Source organism: Pan troglodytes, chromosome 21, assembly GCF_028858775.2.
Source record: "Pan troglodytes isolate AG18354 chromosome 21, NHGRI_mPanTro3-v2.0_pri, whole genome shotgun sequence".
NCBI classification, from domain to species: Eukaryota; Metazoa; Chordata; class Mammalia; order Primates; family Hominidae; genus Pan; species Pan troglodytes.
Genome location: NC_072419.2, coordinates 26794771 through 26816793, shown reverse-complemented (window position 1 = coordinate 26816793; position 22023 = coordinate 26794771). Strand labels below are relative to the sequence as shown.

The 22023-nt window shown below is 40.7% G+C and overlaps 1 protein-coding gene across 17 annotated transcripts in view; it reads right to left on the bottom strand.

The window, feature by feature from the left end:
* Nucleotides 1–22023, bottom strand: part of CFAP61 (cilia and flagella associated protein 61) — a 306350-nt gene that overhangs the window by 72222 nt on the left and 212105 nt on the right. For all 17 annotated transcript variants that reach the window (XM_016937529.3, XM_016937533.3, XM_016937534.3 and 14 more), the window contains one exon: nucleotides 8403–8695. In XM_016937529.3, coding sequence (XP_016793018.2) covers nucleotides 8403–8695 — 293 coding nt within the window. The remainder of the gene's footprint in view (nucleotides 1–8402; nucleotides 8696–22023) is intronic.

Sequence of the window (22023 nt, the reverse complement as noted above, 5' to 3'; positions counted from 1 at the left end):
TTACTGCAGCCTTGACCTCCCGGGTTCAAGAGATCCTTCTGCCTCAGCGCCCCCATGTAGCTGGAACTACAGGTGCTTGCCACCATACCCGGCTAATTTTTTGGTATTTTTTTGTAGAGATGGCCTTCACCATGTTGCCCAGGCTGGTCTTGAATTCCTGAGCTGAAGCCATCCACCTACCTTGGCCTCCCAAAGTGCTAGGTTTATAGGCGTGAGCCACTGTGTCTGGCCTCAATTTAGAGGTTTTTTAAAAAAGGGTGAGCTGCAGTCATCTTATGCCCTAATAGAAAAATAGAGATGATAGAGGAAAGAGTCAGTGAACTTGAAGTTATATGAATAGAAACTGTCCAATTTGAAGAATAGTGAGAAAGAGAAAAAAGAGACTGAAACAAATAAACAGAGCCTTAGAGCCCCAGGGAACAATATAAAAAACTCTTAACAGATATGTAATTGGAATCCCAGGGAGAGAAGAGAGAAGAATGGGGTAAGAAAGAATGGCCAATAACTTGTTAAAATTTAGTGAAAATCATAAATTTAAGGATTCGAGAAGTTCAGTGAACGCCAAACAAGAAAAATTAAAAAAAAAAACAACCATGCTTAGAGACATAATAAACACAGAATACCCACAGCATCAAATTGCTAAAAACCAAGGATAAAGAGCAAACCTTGAAAGCAGCCAATGGAAAATGACATATAGAGGAATGTTTTAAATGACTGTAGATTTTTAAACAAAAATGCATGGATGTTGGAAGATGGTGGAAAAGCATCTTCAAAGTGCTGGGAAAAAATAACCTATAAGCCCAGAATTCTATATTCAGTGAAAATAAGCGTTAAGAATGAAAGCAACATATATTTTCAGATGGAGCAAAACTAAAGAATTACCTTTTAGCAGACCTACAATACAATAAATGCTCTGAAGCTCATTTAGGCTGAAGGAAGACTTGGATTTTCAAAAAGGAAGATAGAACAAGAAAATTAGTAAATATCTGGGTATCCATAAAAGACTATTCTTTTTAATTCTTCAAAATATATATGACCTTAAAACAAAGATTACAATATTGCCTTACTGATTTTGCAGTGTTTGTAGATATAAGATATAGGATGGCTGTTAACAAAATAGACATCCAGAATATGGGGAGAAGGAACTGCATAGCTGCAAGGTTTTTACATTTTATGTGAAATGGTACAATATTAACTCTATTGAACATGAAAGATTGCTGATGTGTATTATAATCCATAGAGCAATTACTAAAAGGTAAGATATAGTTAAAAAGCCAATTGAAGGCCGGGCGCGGTGGCTCACACCTGTAATCCCAACACTTTGGGAGGCTGAGGCAGGCGGATCACGAAGTCAGGAGATCGAGACCATCCTGGATAACACGGTGAAACCCCGTCTCTACTAAAAATACAAAAAAATAGCCGGGTGTGGTGGCAGCCGCCTGTAGTCCCAGCTACTCGGGAAGCTGAGGCAGGAGAATGGCGTGAACCTGGGAGAAGGAGTTTGCAGTGAGCTGAGATCGAGCCACTGTACTCCAGCCTGGGCAACAAAGCAAGACTCCATCTCAAAATAAAATAAAATAAAATAAAATAAAATAAAATAAAAAGCCAATTGAAATAGACTACTAAAAAATACTCTAATAATCCTAAAGAAAGCAGTCAAGGGGGAACAGAAAAGAAAGAAGAGGGAACAAACAGTAAACAAATAATAAAATGGTAGACCTAAATCTAACCATATCAGTAATTACATTAAATATTAATGGTCTAAGTACTTTAAATAAAATGCAGAGATAGAAAGGATAAAAAGCATGTGGTAGGCAGAAGTCTAAGATGGTTCCCAAGATTCCACCTCTTCCTTAAGTACAAGCATGAACTGTGAATGTGTAAGGTGATGTTATATGGCACATGTGACTTTAAGACAGGGAGATCATGCTCAGTGGGTCTGACCTGATCAGGTAAACCTTAAAAGGGACCAGGCTTTTTCTGAAGAAGGATTTGAAATATGAAGGGAATTTGACATGAGTAAGATTCTCTGTTGCTGGATTTAAGATGCAAGGGGCCATGAGGCAAGAAATATGAATGGCTTCTAGGAGCTGAGAGTAGCCCCTGGCTGGGCCAGCAAGGAAGTGGGGACCTCTGTCCTCAGCTGCAAGGAATTAACTTCTATTACTATCACACAAGTTTGGAAGAAGACTTCAAGCTCCAGATAGAATGCAGCCTGATTGGCACCTTGATTTTAGCCTTAAGAGTCCCTAAGCAGAGAAGCCAGCCACACCTTGCCTGCATTTCTGACTAGAGCTATAAACTAGTAAATGGATGTTGTTTTAAGCTGCTAAATTTGTGGCAATTTGTCATGCAGCACTAAAAATATTAATATAATCTTTATGATGCCTACAAGAGACACACTTTAGACACAAAGACACAGATAAGTAGAAAGTAAATGGATGGGAAATATATCATGTAAACAGTAAGCATAAGAAGAATGGAATGGTCATATTAGTATCAGATAATCTGGACCTTAAGATAAGGGATATTATTAAATATCAGAGATAAAGAGGAACACTTCATAATGATAAAAGGCACAATTCACAAGGCAGATATAACAACTATAAATGCTCATGGGCCCAATAACAGAGCCCCCAAAAAGATAAGGCAAAAATCAAAAGAATTAAAAGGAAAAACAGAGACTTCCACAGTAATAGTAACAGATTTTAATACCCTTCTCTCAGCAATTAATAGAATGAGATAAAAATATCAGTAAAGACTTATGAGTGTCTAACATCACCATCAACCATATTGAACTAACATTAAACTTAGCAAGCACATAATACGTAATACATATTCCTTATATGTTCACAAAGTTAGTCCATATGCTTGGACATAAAACAAGTCTCAATAATTTTTTTTTTTTTTTTTTTTTGAGACAGGGTCTTGCTCTGTCGCCCAGGCTAGAGTGCAGTGGCGCCATCTGGGCTCACTGCAACCTCCACCTCCTAGGTTCAAGCGATTCTCCTGCCTCAGCCTCCTGAGTAACTGGGATTTCAGGCATGCACCACCATGCCTGGCTAATTTTCATATGTTTAGTGGAGACAGGGTTTCACCATGTTGGGCAGGTTGGTCTTGAACTCCTGACCTCAAGTGATCTGCCCACTTCGGTCTCCCAATATGCTGGGATTACAGGTGTGAGCTACCGTCCCTTGCTCTAAATCTTAAAACACTGTTCTCTGATGACAACAGCATTACACTAGAAATCAATAAAAAATATAATATTTAGGAAAACCTTAAATATTTGAATATTAGAGAATCCAGTTCTAAATAATCCAAGGTTGAATAAAAAAATCACAGGGAGATTAGAAAATATTTTGAATTAAGTGATAATTAAAAGTTAACATATGAGTTTATGGGATGCAGCTCAAACATAATGGAAAACTTATGCTGAAACGCTTATATAAATCAACGACTTCAGGCTCTACCTTAAGGAACTAGAAAAAAGAAGGGTAAAGTAAATCCAAAGCAAGAAGAAGGAAGAAAATAATTAAGAGCAGAAATCAATAGAGGAGAAAACTGACAGATAATAGAGAAAATTAACAAACTCAAAAGCTGGTTAATTGAAAAAGATCAATAAAATTGACAAACCCCTATCTACACTGGGAGAGAGAGAGAAAGAGAGAGAGTCAGAGACAGAGAGACTGGCAGCAAACAGAGAGAGGGTCAGAGAGACTGAACACAATTCACCAATATCAGAAATAAATGAGGGGTTATTACTACAGATCCTAGACATCAAATAGATAACAAAATAATATGTGAAAAACTTAATGCCAACAAATTTGACAAATGTAAATGAAATGGACAAATTTCTTGAAAATTACAACTTACAAAAATTTATAGAAGAAGCAGAAAATTTGAGTAGCCTTATATCTAGTTAAAAAAATGAATTTGTTATCAAAAGCCTTTCAACAATATAAACTCCATGCCCAGATTGTTTCACTGGTTAATTCTGTCAAACGTCCAAGAAAGAAAAAATACCAATCTTGCACAAACTTTTTCAGAAAATAAACAAGGAGGGAACATTGCCCGAATTTTTTTATAAGGCCAACACAGCTCGAACACCAAAACCTTACAAGGACATTACTGAAACAGAAAATTCTATATCAACATCCCTCATGAATATAGTTGCAAAATAGTTTCAAAAATTCTTAAAACATATTGGCAAATAAAATTTAGGAATATATAGAAAGATAACGCATTATGACCAATTGGGTTTCATTCCAGAGATTTAAGGCTGGCTGAACATTTTCAAAAATCAATCAATGTAATTCACTGTATTAAAGAATTAAGAAGAAAATTTCCATATTTCTTTTTAAGAAATATGGAAAATTCACTTAACAAAATTCAACAGCCGTTCATGATAAAAACCTCTAAACAAACTAGGAATGGAAGGTTACTTCTTCAGTCTGATAAAAAGCACCAAAGAAAAATCCACAGCCAAATTATCTCATATTTAATAGTGAAAGCCTGCAAGTTCTCTCTGGGATATGGAACAAGGCAAGGATGTCTAGTTCCTCCACTTTTATTCAACATTGCACTGTAGGTCCTAGTGAGTAGAATAAAGCAAGTAACTGAAATAAAAGACCTAAATATCAGAAAAGAAGTAGTAAAACTGCCTCTATTTACATGATATGTTTATGGACCTAAAAAACAACTACAAAAGCTAATAAGAGAATTTAGCATTTTCAAGTTACAATGTTTATACACAAAATAAATTGCATTTTGTAAACTTGCAGTGATCAACTGGAAATTTCAAAATTTTAAATACATTTATAATAGCTTGAACATTTCACAAAAAGGAGAAATACTAATGGCTACTAAAAAAACGAAAAGATACCAAACATAATTAATCATCAGGAAAGCACAAATTAAAAAAAACACAACGACACACCATGCCACACCCACAAGAGTGACTAAAATTTGACAACACCAAGTGCTGACAAGAACGTGGAGTATCTGGAACTCTCATACATTGCTGATGGAAATGTAAAATGGTATAGCTACTTTGGAGAGCAACATGGCAACTTCTTAAAAAGGTCAACATTCACCTACCATATGACTTAGACAATCTCTAGGTTTACAGCTAAGAGAAATAAAAATATTATCCACACAAAGACATGTACCAGAATGTGCATAGCAGGCAAATGAATAAACAAAATGAGATATATCCATATAATGGAATACTACTTAGCCATAAAAAAGAATGAACTATTGATACATGGAACTATATGGAATCTCAAAATCACCATGCCGAGTAAATGAAGCCAAATAGAAAAATAGTATATAATGTATGATTCTGGTTATCAACATCATAGGTTTAGTAGGTACATACACTGTGACATCACCTGCTTTAGTTTCCTAGGGCTGCTGTAATGAAGTACCACAAACTGGGTAGCTCAAGACAAGAGAAATTTATTCTCTCACAGTTCTGGAGAATCCAAGTATTGTCAGGAACATGCTCCCTCCAGAGGCTCTAGGGAAGAAGGCTTCCCTGCCTCTTCCTACTTCCTGGCGATTGCTAGCAATTCCTGCCATTCCATGACTTGCAGCTATCATCACACCAACCTCTGCCTCCACTGTCGTGAGGTTTTCTTCCTTGCGTGTCCCTGTATGCCATCAAATCTCTCTATTTAAGGACACCAGCCATTGGATTTAGGGCCCACCTTGATCCAGGATGACTTTCTCTTTACTTGCTTACATCGACAAAGGTTTTATTTCCAAATAAGGTCATGTTCACTGGTACTGGGGGTCGGGACATCAACATATCTTTCTGGGGGATGTAATTCAACTCACGACACCAAGACCACAGTGAAGAGGATGGACATATTCATCCCCACCAAAAAGTGCTTAATGCCCTGACAGATGCTGCCCAAAGCAGACAGTATGAGAGATACCTACCCTGACTCCCCGCTTCCCATGTTTAATCTCCCACAGGTACAAACTATTGTTCAAATAGAGATGAAAATCAGAGAATAATGGAACCTGGGAAATGTCATCTGCAGGGGCCATTCTTTGTGAGACCAAGCAGACCAGGGAAGGTAGGAGAAAGAATATAACAGCAAACAAGCCAATGTCTGACTCAGACGGTGTTAGGATGAAAATGTAGCAGGAAGGTGCCTTGGATCAAGACAGTTGAGGTTACAGCTGACCCTTGGGCAACATGGATTTGAACTGTGTGTCACTTACGCATAGATTTTTTTTCTGCCTCTGCCATCCCTGAGACAGCAAGACCCACCCCTCCTCTTCCTTCTCCTCCTCAGCCTACTCAACGTGAAGACAATGAGGACGAAGATCTTTATGATGATCCACTTCCACCTAATGAAGAATAAATATATTTTCTCTTCCTTATGATTGTCTTAATAACATTTTCTTTTCTCTAGTTTACTTTATTGTGAGGATAGAGTATACAATACATATAAAATACAAAATATATTTTCATATAATCAACTGTTTATGTGATCAGTTAGGCTTCTGGTCAACAGTAGGCTTTTAGTAGCTATGTTTTTGGAGAGTCAAAAGCTCTATGTGGGTTTTCAACTTTGTGAGGAGGGTTGCTGCCCTTACTCCTCATGTGTTCAAGGGTCGATTTAATTTGCCAGATGTTTTTGTCAGGAGTTTGATTCTAATCTGAATAGGAAAGTGAAGGTCAGAAGAGCTGCTATCCAATGGGATGTTTGGGGAGGTTTTCTCAGGCCTCTGCTTCCTGAACAAGGCACACACTCACCTCTAGAGGTGCTCCAGAATAAACGTGGCCATCTTCCAGGTTTGCCATTTTTGAGGGAAAATTTGTGCAAAAATATTTTGATATTTCCTGTCTTAAATAGGTGTCATGACATACATGTATAGACAGTATCACTTTTTAAAATAAAGTGGACTTGTCCTGTCTTTTTCACTGTTACATCCCTAACATCGAGGACAGAGCCTGGAACCTAGCAGGTGTTCAATAAATATTTATGGAATGAATGAATAAATGAATGAACTACAGAGTAGAATACACAATTTCCATGGATCTCAGGATAAAATGAGAGATTCTAAAAAAAAAAATCTTCCTCTTTAGTCTTTTTTAGTGGTCTGCTTTGAGCCCCTGTCCTTTGAGTTCTGGGTTGGGGTGAGGGTGAGAGCCACCATTCTCAATCCTTAGCAGCACCTGAGTGAGAAGCCCTGACTTAGGCTGATCACCCCCTACTCCTAGGTAAGGGCCTGCTGTGAATGCCTGCCCCTAAATGGCTTGCCCACTGGATGTTAGCAGGCATTCTTTATCACAACCGTTAACACACACCCTTGACCTACACAACCATTATCCTCATACTGACCTCAGCCTCCCTTTCGAGCAAGGTTCCCCTGCTTCTCAGTGAGATGGACCGGCCCCTTCCCTCCTTCCCTCCCTGAGGGCTTCTACTAACCTCCTAAGCTGAAAACTCTGAGGGTGCAGGCTGGAAGGTGGGGTGTCACCCACCTGGAAAGGAAAGTGCTCTCTCTATACACATTGCCAGAAGTTGTGTGTCATGGGGAAAGACTCACCACTGCTGTTGCCAGAATCTTAAGAGGTTAATGGCAGCATAGACCTTGGGCTGGGCAGGGAACCAGCAGTGCCACTGACTTAAGAGCCACAGCGTTCTCTGTAAACTGGGGATACTTCCCTTTACAGAGCTGTCCTGATGAGGTGACAGAATGTCCTGGGGCAGGGCAAGCTCTCCGTAAAGAGAAGCGCTCTCCATTCAAATCTTTGACCTCCATGAACAGGCAGGGTTTAATTTCCCACTCCTTGAATATGGGCTGGTCCTGGCAACTTGCCTCTAGCAAATAGAATGTGGTGGGAGGAATGCTGCTTGATTTCAGAGGCCAGGTCATCCAGGGTGACACAGCTGACGCTGCCTCTCTCTCCGCTCTACCCTCAGACCCAAACCACCATGTTGTGAGGAAGCCAGTCCCATGAAGGGGCCACTTCTAAGTGTTCTGGTGAAAATCTCAACTAAAGTTGATTCAGGATCAACAGCCAGACATGTGAGTGACTATGCTTTTGAGACAATTCCAGCCCACCCACTGCTGACTTCAGCCGCATGAGCGACCTCAAGTGAGAACTTCCCAGCTGAGTCTGGCCAAAGCCAGAAGAGATAAGGATAATAAAATAATAATAAAAAACCAGGAGAGATAAGAATAATAAACGGTTGTTGTTGCTTTATGCCACTGAGTCTGGGGTGGGTTGTTACCCAGCAAGAGGTAATCTGAACACACAGAAAACAAAATCCAACATCTGGTACTACAAATTCACTGCCCGCAATCTTCCAGACCCCCAAATCCCTTGGAGATGTCCTCTGTCCCTGGCTGGTGAGTGAGGTTTGCAGGGACCCACTTACAGAGCACTGGAGTCTGAAAGGCTTGGTGGGTGTGGTGAAGGAGGCGCTGTAGATGGGGTCTGGGTGCAGGCCGTCATTCCACTGGGCCAGGATCGCATCCCGGTACATAGTGACACCGGCGGCTCCTAGCGCGTCCGCCACGGCGCTCTCCACCGAGTAGTTGTTGATGCAGGTGATGGTGGAGGCGGGCGGGGGCTGCACGAGGTGGATGCGGCTGCCGCTCACGCCAAGGTTTAAGAGCGTCTCCACGGTGGTGTAAGTATCAATTGTATTCCCATAGACAATGATATTCCCTAGGAAAGAAGGGAAAACGCTAAGATACACAGTTCAGAAAACCAAAAAACCTTAGTCAGATGCTAATAATGCCGAATTGCTCCGTATAACCCTCTCATTTTTCAGCTGCAGGAAGCCAGCGGTGTTACCTAGCAACGGCGACCAAGATCATTTAGTAAAGAATCAGCACAAAACATCCCACAAAGTAGTCAAGTACTTTTAATGCAGAAGTAGGACATTCATTTATGTTCCTCTAATTTGAAGTTGAAATTAGGCTGAAAGAAACTGTCTAGAAAAAAACCTTTTATCTTGCTTTTGTTCCCAATTTGCTATACTTATTAAGGAAACCAAATTACTAATGTTGGCAATGTATACTAGTCCTTCCTTACAGACAAAAAGGCAATGGTAAAAAATATTCATGCTCATGATGTTACTGATATTTTAATATTTAAATGTTGAACTGGATTGATTTCAAGGAAGTTTTCCCTTTTTTGAGAATTAAAGGCCAGAACATTCTGCTTTTCACCAGATAATTTTACAAAGATTCAACCCTGATTTTTAGAATATAATGTGTCAAGACCTAGCTAGAGGGACTGAAAGACAGTATTTTTGTTAGCAAAAATAAAATCACAAAATAATCTTGACAGATTTCCCTTGTGTAAGAGCATTTTGATGATAAATAGTCTATACTATTTACATTTCTCAAAAAGACTACAGAAGCAATTACATATGCTATTCTACTATTTTAGCAGTTTTAAGGTCAATGACACTATTAAATTAATGAAATGTAGTATATGCTATTTTTGACATTGAATTGGCATTTTCACATTTTCACAAAGAAATAAACTGCTGTAGACTCATTTTCCAGGTAAGATATACCAATTTTACCACAAAATGTACACTTCATTGAATGTCTCTCTGTTTTTCTCCTGTTCATGAAATAATATGAAAAGGAATTTTACAAGCCAAAATAAATGGCAAGTGTATTAATTCAATTTGGTTGAGGAAATCATGCCCAAATTGTTTTCAATCCAAAGTTGAAAGGAAGTGTGATGGCTTGTCTTGTTTGCTTAGGAAAAATAAACTACAGTAACTTTCAGATGGCTTCTTGGAAGCTAACAGCATCTAGAAAGTTCTCCCATACTCCCTGCTCTTCATCTATGGAAAGCCAAGAAGGCACTGAAGTGAGGGAGTGGGGTCTCTCCATTCCTGCCCTCGCTAGGACGCTAGGAGAGTTTTATGGCTATGACCCCCACTCTGTTCAGATGCTACAATGCAACATTCCTTGGTGAGCTGCATTTTCCTTGGCTGAAACAGGCAACATTTTGCTTAAATTATTGAGGCTCCCAGCTGCTACGAAACATGAATCTTGGCTGTCTGGCACAACAAAGAATCAGCCTGCAAGGAAAGGCAAAACTTGAACCGAAAACTATAAAAGGTTTTAGGTCTTCTGTCGTTTTGAAATAGGCAAGCCAAAACAATATTCATTTTCAGTTGAACGAATTTAAGTGTGTTTAGGTCTCACACAGCTAAGGATTTTGTATTTTCTGGTCTCTTTCATGATGGCTGTTAGCAGCTCTACTGTGAGCTGGGCTTATTCTTCACAGGCTCACGGAAAACTGGGCCTGTGGTGCTGCTGGGGTTTGGAGAGGTGTCTGATCCAGCAAGGGTGGTCCACGGACTGCAGGCAGCTGGAGAGGATGATACTTTTCAATTCCAAAGGTAATACATTTTGTAAAATCTCTGATTTCAAAATTACAGGTTTATTTCTAGATAATGTGACTTCTAAACAGTTTTGGCTACCTTTATGTTTAACAAAAATATGAGACTTCGGTTATCTTAAGAGTCAGTTATCATCATAGTAATGCTGTATAGCAAACCACGTCAAAACTCAATGTCAAACAAGAAGCCCGTTGTGGGTGATCTACACACCTGTGGGTGGACTGATGTCAGCTGATCTGGCTCTAGGTTGTGGCTGGGTTTGTTTGCACCATGTGTGTTTCATCCTGCTTGGATTGACAGCTACCTGAGGCATTTGCTATCTATGGTGAAATGCAGGTGCACAGAAAGGCAAGCACAAGGGCCCAGGCATATGTCAAGCCTCCGCCCACATCATATCCACTAACATCCCATTGACCACAGCAAGTGTCATGGTCATGCCCATGAGCACGGGAGTGAGGACGTCCACTCTGCCCACACAGGAGGGAGAGAAGGATGAATATTTACTGACCAGCAGTGCAAACCAGCATGGTCATATGGGAGATGACTGCCTGCGTGATTTCATCTCAAACTTTTCATTTAAACAGGCTTTCTATGACTAGTTATAGTTCTTTCATTTCCCATAAAATATAGTAGAATGCCATGATAATATAATGTTATATTAAATAAATAAGAACATGTTACAGGTCAAATCACATCCTTCCACAAATAGAACAAAACATGATAAAAACTAGTTATTAATATGTAAGATGGCCTACTATTCTTGACCAGGTCCACCTCTTGCCTTTTTTTTATTTTCATTTTTATTTTTCGAGACAGAGTCTCGCCTGTTGCCCAGGCTGGAGTGCAGTGGCGCGATCTCAGCTCAGTGAAACCTCCACCTTTCAGGTTCAAGCCATTCTCCCACCTCAGCCTCCTGAGTAGCTGGAATTACAGGTCAGCGCCACTATGCCAGGCTAATTTTTGTATTTTTAGTAGAGACGAAGTTTTGACATGTTCACCAAGCTGGTCTTGAACTCTTGACCTCAAGTGATCTCCCCACCTTGGCTTCCCAAAGTGCTGGGATTACAGATGTGAGCCTCTGTGTCTGGCCCAATTTCTTGCCTTTAAATGTCTCCATTCTGTGGGAGATTATTCTTTTCATAATCTTTGTGCAGTTGTGAGTTCTTTCTGCAACACTGCTCACATTTACTTTGTAAAGGATTTTTAGATCCAGTTCATGTTTATCTCTGGACTCCTCTATGCCAGGCACAAAGTTAGGTACTTTTATACATAATCCCTCATATTGTTATCATTATTGATAACAATAGCATTTAGAACTGTGAACAATAACAAGGGCTTCACTCAAATGCCCATATATAATGTTGTCATACAGCAAAATATAAGCATGGTGATAACTCTTAGAATAACCAAAGTCTTATATTTTGGGGCCCCCTCCAGAAAAAAGCCTAGTAGACAAAGACTTTGATTATTCATTTCGGGACAAATCAAACTGGTTTAAAAATATGATTACTTACATTTATCAGAGTAATTTACTAATATGGATGAGCTGGAACCAGTGCTTCTGAAGAGCCCATGTCAAGGCCTCAGGCTGCCCATAGCTATATCTGGGCCCCACAGACTGTCCAGCCTCCAGGCAGATGAGGCCCCAGCAGGCCTGTGGGCGGTCTCCACCTTTCCTTCCCAGCACTCACCATGGCCTACGCAGCCAGGCTACAGCCAGGCTTCGCAGCCAGATGACTTGTTTGGACTGTAAGGTCCATGTTTGCCCTTCCCATCATGTTATCCCTGGAGCCTAGCACAGTGCCTGGCCTACACTGGATGTGACTGTAATTATCACCACAGTACTATTTCCTGACCAGATACGTGGATATATGTCAGAGATTTATTAGATTGCTGATCCTAAGACTTTCTTCCTGCTAGCTGGATCATACTTTTGGATCCTGTAAATATTTAGCACAAAATGACTCACTGTAGCCAGATTTTCCCAGCACATATTTCTGCTTGGTATTCACTACTAAGTTGGCACTATAAGAACTATCCAGTCACAGAATGGGCTATACACCTGAGATATGTAAGATAGAAATATGTTCCCCTTAACAATGTTAGATCTGGTTATTAGGTTTCCAGTGTAGGCTCATAAAATCCCACATAGTCCCTAATGTAACCAAAATTGTGTGTGCCTACAACAAATGATAGATATAAAATAATACTCCTGTCATATTGGTGGCATTTAAGCTCAGGGAAACAAGAAATTACGTCTTTAATGTGCTATTTAAAGAAAGACAGGGCTGAATGTAGTGGCTCATGCCTGTAATCCAAGCACTTTGGGAGGCCAAGAGAGGAGGACTGCTTGAGGCCAGGAGTTCGAGGCCAGCCTGGGAAACACATCATAGCCCTGTCTCTACAAAAAAAAAAAAAAAAAAATTAAGCATGGCACACACCTCTAGTCCTAGTTACTCAGGAGGCTGATATAACTTCTGGGAATTTGTAGAAGTTTGAGAGATTTCCACCCCTGGTTTTCTTTTAGATGTAAACGTGACGTTGGATGACCAGGCCTTCTTATATTTTATATGGAAGTAGCAGTTGGGTAACTCATTTTGCAACGTTTAAGTCAATTTTGGGCTGAATCAAGAAGGAGATATGGGGAAGGAAGGAAATGGAGAGAGAAAGAAAGGGGGGCAGAGACACAGTCAAACAGTAGGCGCCTCAGAGAAACAGATCTTCCTGAATCCCTGGGTAAGAGTTGGAAGGAAGAAAGTGTTTAAAAGTATGTGAGAGAAAGCAGCTGCTGGGTGGGACGAACCGAGGGCAAGTGAATAATGACCGGAGCTGGGGGACACTCTGTTGGCTGTGCCTGAGGGAGGTGTTGGGGCTGACAGTTATGTGTCCCAGTATGTGCAGGGGGTGTCTGGGCCTCCACTGGCACAGAACAGTGTGATAGCTGTATAGACAGGTGAGATAGACCCAGTTATGGGAGGCCTATGACATATGTTCTTTGATAGCATGCTTTTATTTTATTTTTTAATTAATTAATTTATTTATTTCAAGACAGAGTCTTACTCTGTAGCCCAGGCTGGAGTGCAGTGGCACCATCTCGGCTCACTGCAACTTCTGCCTCCTGGCATGCTTCAGCCTCCTGAGTAGCTGGAACTACAGGCACCCACCACCACACCCGGCTAATTTTTATATTTTTAATAGAGATGGGGTTCCACCATGTTGGCCAGGCTGGTAGTGAATTCTGGGCCTCAAGTGATCTGCCTATCTTGGCCTCCCAAAGTGCCAAGATTATAGGCATGAGCCACCACACTGGCCTACAGCATGCTTTTAATAAGCCGGAAAACTTCAGTTAATTAAATATGAATTTATTTATTTAAATTTTAATTTTCTGGATATATAGTATGTCCATATTAAAGATGAATTTAATTCATGTATACCTACCATTGTGTACTTTATAACTCATGGAACCTTCCTTCACATTACCGGAATATCACATACACTGTTTTTGAAGTTTCTAGACACATATAAAAGAAGTAGAGTGGAAAAACTGATGATTTCCCCTGGATATCAGTTTTATGCTAAAAGATTTAGTCACTGTTTCCTTCCCAGATCAGCTTACCTAACAGATGAGAAGTGACCAGTTTTGCTCTCGATTTAACAGGTGACAGAGGTAAAGGATGGGCTGCCCCACTTTCAAATGGCAAATAAATGATAAGAACACTCTGGGTGGATTCCCCATAAAGAATAAGGGAATATAACCATGGCAGTTTTCATGGAAGACCTTTTAGCGTTTCATGTTGCTCCTTTTAGCGAATAAATCGTGCATTACTCTGATTGCAGATCTGAGACGGGCAGTAGGGTCCAGGCAGAGCACCCGTAAAAAGGCGACTGTGTGGAAGCTCCGAAAATTAAAGCTGGCAAGCAAGAAGGAGCCCGAAGTCATTCTCGCACTGCTAACCAGTGGCAGCCTTTGAAACAGAATGTGCAAGGGTGCTTCCTAGAGGAAGGAGGGTGCCAGCGTCAACAGCCCAACAGGGGAGAGAGAGACGGAAAGTGATGATGCAGTCAATATCTGAGTGAGCTGTCAATTCCCCACTTCAGACTGAAGGGAACTAGCACTTGCCAATTAAAATGTTGGTAGAAATGTAGATGATCTTTTTATTTTTGTTTTTGTTTTGTTTTAAGATGGGGTCTTGCTGTCACTCAGGCTGGAGTGTAGTGCACAACCATAGCTCACTGCAGTCTCAAACTCCTGGGCTCCAGCAATCCTCCTGCCTCAGCCTCTTGAGTAGTTGGGACTACAGCCACGTGCCACTATGCCTGGCTAGTTTTTAAAAAAAACTTTTGTAGAGATGGGGTCTTGCTATGTTGACCAGGCTGGTTCCAAAATCCTGGCTTCAAGTGATCCTCTCACCTTGGCCTCTCAAGGTGTAAACGAACAAATCAGCAACTTTGACAGTGACCATGCACATAAAGCGATCACATTTTAAAGTTTCAACCTGGGGCTGGGTGCGGTGGCTCACGCCTCTAATCCCAGCAATTCGAAAGGTTGAGGCTGGCAGATCACTTGCGGTCAGGAGTTTGAAACCAGCCTGACCAAAATGGTGAAACGCCATCTCTACTAAAAACACACAAAAATTAGTTGGGCATAGTGGATCATGCCTGTAGTCCCAGCTACTCGGGAGGCTGAGGTAGGAGGATCATTTGAACCCAGGGCACAGAGGTTGCATGAGCCACAATTGTGCCACTGGGGGGTGACAGAGACAGGCTCTGTCTTAAAAAAAAAAAAAAAAAAGAATAATGCACCAAGATGCAGGAAGTTCTTCAATTTATGTTAATCAAGGGGGAAAAATGCCAGTTTCATCATCCTGGTTCCTAAAGGCAGTATGTAAGAGTTTCAGGAGTTAGAAAACAAGTAATTAAAGGTAAAATGACTTCGTAGGAAAGGAAAACTAAGTTGATTTCCCTATTAAGTTCAAGAAGTAAAATAAAGTGCTAATTCTTTTAGTCATAGATGTACCCTAAAAGTAATGGGACAACTTTTAAAGAAATTATTTTTAGTAGATGCTAAAAAGTCATTTTATTCTTTTGAACTGAGTGCTTGACTTTAAAACATCTGGAAATTGTGCTCTGCTGCCATTTCATGGTCACGCTCAATGCTATAAAGATGAAGCTTCTCCAATGAGAGAATCAGGACTTGGAGGGAAAGATTTGCTGGTCTGGTGGTCTGGCCATGAAGTTAGATCTCAAGAGTATAAGAAATAAATTCAGGATTTATGCACACAATATTAACATGAAGTTTTCTTCACAGTTATTATATTTTTAAGGCCAGAGAAACAAGAATTATATGTTACATTTTATAGTTCATATATTTTAAATTATGTATATGCATATTTACCTATTCTTTTGTATTTTAATGAATAATTATGTTTCCTTTTTCTGCTTCAAAAGAGACATACAGTGGTTACATATGACTCATTCATCCTCACAACAGGCCTGTGAGACAGGGTTTATCATTTTATCCAGAAAACAAGGTACAGAGAGGTTAAATCTTGAGCTCAAGGTCACATGGCGAGCAGGTGGGTCACCAGGACTCAAACCCTGTGAGTCTATTTCAAAATCAGGTCTCATAGCACTGCAGTACACTTGCAGATGGATATGTAACACGTTACTAAAATATACTCCAACTGGCATTTTATATGGGTAAATATCTTCAGCAAATAACTAGATAATGAAATATTTTTAAGTAGCGATCACAGATTATTAATAAATTGTGAAATAAACACTCATTAAAAAACAGGCCAGGCGTGGTGGCTCATGCCTGTAATCCCAGCACTTCGGGAGGCCAAGGCGGGAGGATCACTTGAGGTTAGGAGTTTGAGTCCAGCCTGGCCAACATGGTGAAACCCCATCTCTACTAAAAATACAAAAATCAGCCGGGTATGGTGGTGCATGCCTGTAATCTGAGCTTCTCAGGAGGCTGAGGCAGGAGAATCACTTGAGCCTGAGAGGCAGAGGTTGCAGTAAGCCTAGATTGCACCACTGCACTCCAGCCTGGATGGCAGAGCAAGATTCTGTCTATATATGTGTGTGTGTATATATATATATATATATATATACACACACACATATACGTATATGTGTATGTTACATTTTATAGTTTATATATTTTAAATTATGTCTATGCATATTTACCTATTCTTTTGTATTTTAATGAAATATATATGTGTGTGTGTATATATATATACACATATATGTATATGTGTATGTTACATTTTATAGTTTATATATTTTAAATTATGTCTATGCATATTTACCTATTCTTTTGTATTTTAATGAAATATATATGTATGTATACACATATGTGTATATATATACATATATGTGTATATATGTGTGTGTATATATATATAGCCCACGAATAGAACCAGACAATGCGCTTTTTACTTTTTAGAAGTCAAAGCATAAGATTTCTATGCCCAAAATGTGACCTGTCCCGTTCTGCTCTGCTGAATAAAAAGGGAAGAATATATTAGATATAACATAACAAAGGCTTTGTTCGATGATACATGCGGTGGAATTTTAATGTTATACTTTTCCTACAAACATGCTTTTAATAAGGCAGTAAACTGTATTTAGCTAAAGATGAAAATAATTGATCCATTTTGAGCCATTAAGGCAGTTTATTTTTTTTACTTTACTTTCATCCTACTTTTCATTTTCATGGAAAGTACAGAGGTAATAGCAGATGAATTTCAATTAGTTTCAATAAGTGCCATAAATTGTTATAATGTATTGGGCTGCTGGGTTCTATCAGAAACCCCCCAGCAGAACACTCCAGGTTTTGTTTGCAGTTGAAAGCAGCATTTGAGCCTGTGATGTCAGCTCTTCTCCATGGCACTAGAGCAGTTCTAATAGTTTAGGGTAATTTACTTCTATAAATCCATCCAACTCTAGAGCCCGGAAAACCATGTCCTCTGGATGGACTAATTCCATCACAGAACCACTGTGTTCTCCTTTGGAAGCAGAAGATGTGAAATACAACAGTGACTGTGGGAAGGAGCTACTCTCTGGGGTGGTATCTGTGTGCGTCTGCAATGGGTAGAAGTTCAAAGGAGAGCCGACTTCCTCCTGGGAGTATCTCTTGTTCTTGATGCCCAATATCCACTGTTCTAGAACAATCCACCCACCATTCTCCCCTCACATCCCTGGGCTTCAGTAACATCAGCACTGGTGTTTGTCAGGATTCAGGGTGTGGTTCCCGGAGGGACATGTCACCCAACCACAGCCAGTGGGACACGATGAAACTATTTTTCACTGTCCTTGGCTCCCTTGCCCCAACTCACATGCTAAAGTATTTAAAAAAGGGGAAATTAGCACTGAGGGAGTAAAAATAAACTATGATGAAAACTGTCCACATTCCTCCTGGTGTTATTAGAGTGACATGAAGAAAAAGCAAGGACTGAAATGTCCAGGACGGTCACGGATGGCTCCATGCGACCTTTCAAACGTGCATAAGCACAGCCCTGCTCCTTGCTTTCCATCATGTGCCAGACTTCTAGCTTCTGGCTTCAAATGTCAATGAGACAGGCAGGTGGGAGGGAGTCCCTAGAAAAACTCCAACCAGCCTGCACACTGGGGTGGAGCCTCCGGAAATGCATGCCATCTGCAGTGGGGAGGAGCCTGGCCCCTCCTCTTCCTGTGTGGAACCTGGGAATCAAGTAGCCGGCTGGCCTTGCGGAGGATCCTGCTTCCCCCTCCTCCACCCCATTTTTTTCCTTTCACCCAGTAAAACCCTATTTTACTCACCCTTCAAACCGTCTGCGAGGCTACATTTTCGTGGCCACGGGACGGACAAGGACCCCATCTTTAGCTGAACTACGGAAAAGCCCTGCAACACCACCATCTCATAAGCTGACTTGGAAATAAGCTAGCAGTGGCTGTGTCAGCAAGACCACCACATGCAGCAAGGGTGGCCACTTCCAGCTAGCTCCTGCATCCACAGCTGCCTCGCCTCTATTGGCTACTGCCATCCATGGTAAGCCATTCTCCCATGGTCACCTTCTCTCTGCTGGCATGGGTACTACAGATGGAAAGGCCATTTTCCCAAAGTGCTATGTGTGTACAGCGGCACCCACCTGGTCAGCTCCCATCCCTAAAAGGTAACCAGTTAAACTTGGACGTGGCTGGGTGCTTGCGGCCCGCCAGTGTCTGTCCCTGCCCATGCCTCTGGCTTCATCTTCTGCTGCTGCCCTTCACAGACTCTGCCCAGCCCACGTTGTTGGCCCAGTGTCTTTTGGACACAATCCAAACTCCCCCAGCCTCTCTCTCTTCTTATCCTGTCCCTCTTCAAGACTGAGCTCAAATCCTCCTTTCTCGGGGAGGCCTTCTCCAAACTTCACAGCCTCCAGGGCTCTCCTGAAGGCCACAGTGGCTCTATAGCTGACTGGCACCTGGTCTACATGGATCCCTGTCTTTAAATAGAGACTGATATCCTCAACTTCATCAGGGCCCTGGTGGCAGGGGCTGAGACTTCTACTCTAGGGTACCTTTAATTCCATCACACATAGAAGTAAGAGCAATGCTAATGGCAGCCTCTATGAAACTCTTTCTATGTATGAGAGACTGTCCTGAGTATGGCACGTAATCTCATTTATCTCTTTTCACCCTCTCAGCAACCCATGTGAGGTAGATATTATCTAGAATCTGAGAAACAAAGCAGTTAAGTAACTTGCCCAGGGAAACGGCAGACCCAAGATTTGAACCCAAGTCACGTGACTCCAGAACCTGAGCTAGACTGACTTTATAAATGTCTGTTATTCGTGAGGAGGAGCTTAACTCATCCTGTGTAGCCAGCTTGTTATTACTCTCATTACTAAGGATGAATTTTTAAAGAATAGCTTCAATTTCATTCAAGGGTTCTCTTGTCTTCATCTCAATTGAGCATCTATTTCCAGGTAGGCCGAATGCAAAAAGTTTTGATAAAACTCACCATGTGGGAGGTAAGGAAAAGAGTTACATCCTGAACTGTCTTCACTTACATTCAGTAAAACATTTATTTTGCATTTACTATGTGCCAGGCACTATGCTGGATACAAGTGACACTGAGATAGAGTAGAGCTGAAATTATCAAAGAAATGGCTTGGAGCTTCAGCCAAGTATGGTACTGTAGATGTCTCAGAAGCAATCCTGCAACAGCTATATTCTTTTCAAAATGCAGTTCTGGAAAGATCACTAGGCTTTCCGCAGTATGAAAAGGGATTTGAAAGCCCAGCAATGAAACTCAAGTATCATATACCCAAAGTCTCAGTTAAGAAATAGAGGTCACAAGGTGACTGAAGTGATTTAGCATGAATTTGTATTTCTATATGGAATGCCCTCCCAGCTAAATGTATTTCAGCCTGCCAGAGAAGCCAATGGTGTATTTAGGAGGCTCTACCTCGAGGCCTCCTCTCACACTGGATCCTACTCTTTGCTGCATTTCCTGGGAGCCTGTGTGGGTATAATTCTGTCTGTGGTTGTTGGTTCTTGGCTTAGGTGGGGACGGGCTTTCTGTCCTAGGCCTCCTCTGCTCTGAGATTTGGACTGTGATCCAGTGATGCTGCAAGAATAATAACGGCGAGAATAAGGTCTGAATGGGACTAAAGTTATGTCTGAGTATGACCTGGATTACAGAAAAGATACAAAGAGGAGAAAGTTTTTTTAAGGCAAGATGTTAACATTTTTTTCTTAACTTTTTTTACTTGAGAATTTACTTGAAAAGGGCCTCTACACAGAGTTAAATGAACTTGGCCAGGTCAGGTTTCCCTGAAGGCTCCCAGAGCTTGGTCCTAGCATTTCAGTGTTAAGAGCACCTACCTGAGAGGTGCCTGGGGGAGTCATTAAGCACCAGACCTGGAGAAAATCACCTACATGTAAGACAGGAAACTAATTTCCACATACTTCTTATCTGGCTATTTGGTGGACAAAAGCAGGCACTCCAAATGGCTTTATGCACTGGCTGCTGGGAGTCAGTCTTAAATCTTGAAAAAGCATTTCCCTTTAAGGGGACACCACAGCATCACCATCCCTGACAACTGGGCAAGTCAGCAGAATAACACTGATGCTCTTCCTCCATGTGAGAACCAAGAGGACAATACAAAGGCACATGAAAGAGACTATAGTGCTTCTTGCTTTGGGGTTTCTAAATTCTCTGCTATCAATATTCCACCTTAAGACCTTGCAGTGCCACTTTCGAAGGCTCTTTTCTTGGTCAAATGCTCCCTAGCCCAAACAACCAAAACACACAAAGGTTCAAAGTTAAAGCACAGCACTGCAGGCTGACAGGATTGGCTGCAGTCTTAAAGATGAACTGTGCATTTTGTCTTGAACCACTGGCTTTTCTGCTTTTGGGGAACTTATGGTACATTTGGAGGTCTGGACTTCATGAAATGGTAATGATTTGTCAAAAATGTTATGGCTAAAAGCTGGTTACTACAAACTACAGCTCATGTCTGGTTTCATAAATAAATTTTATCAGAACACAACCCTGCCCATTCATTTACATATTGTCTATAGTTGCTTGCTCACTAAATGGGCAGAGTTGAAGAGTTGCAACAGAGACCATATGGCCTGCAAAGTCTAAAAGAAAAAAATTTTTAAGATAAGGTCTTGCTCTGTCACCCAGGCTGGAGTGCAGTGGCATAATCATGCCTCTCTGCAGCCTTGACCTCCCAAGCTCAATTGATCCTCCCACCTCAGCCTCCCAAGTAGCTGGGACTACAGGTGTACACCACCATGCCCAGCTAATTTTTGTATTTTTTGTAGAGGTGGGGTTTTCCCGTGTTTCCCAGGCTGGTCTCAAACTCCTGGGCTCAAGTGATCCTCTCACCTTGGCCCCCCAAAGTGATATTTACTGGTATTTTACAGTAAAAATTCACCAACCCATGGATTAGAGAATTTTCCCTGATAAGAAAATACTCTGAGTCTACATAGATCATGGGGTGATTACTACAGAATGACTAAAAGGCTAAAACAGGTTTAAACATACATAGATGCAAAACTGAAAATAATTCCAAGCTTGGATGAAAGTATGAAATACTTCATGACATTTAAAAAATCTGGGTTGCCGGTATAATCTATCTATATATCCCACCTCTACCCAAAGGTTCCAGACTCAGTTGGTTTTATGGGTGATTTCTGTCCAACCCTTAAGTTACTTTGTATTTCAGATCCCCAAAGAATATGGGGAGCTTCCAAAAATGCTTTGTGAGACTAGCATACCCTTGATTCCAAAAACCTGACAAGCAATGCATAAAAGAGAGAACTACAGGTCAACCTCATTTATGAATTTAGAGGCAAATAGCCTATAAATAGTATCAGCAAATTGAATCCAGCAACGTACTGAATGCCATTTGATACTCATTTTAAAATGTTGAATGTAGTAAATTAGTAACTTCTTAATGCAGTAAATGTTATAACTTGGCAAAAGTTAATACCTAAATGGTCCACCAAAAATCAGAATAAATTATACTTAATTTTAATGTATTAACAAATATAATTAGATTATATTTATATACATGTATTAAATAAATTAGCATGTTTAATTTTACACAGTGATGCTCACTTTCTGGGCACTTAGTGGTTTTAC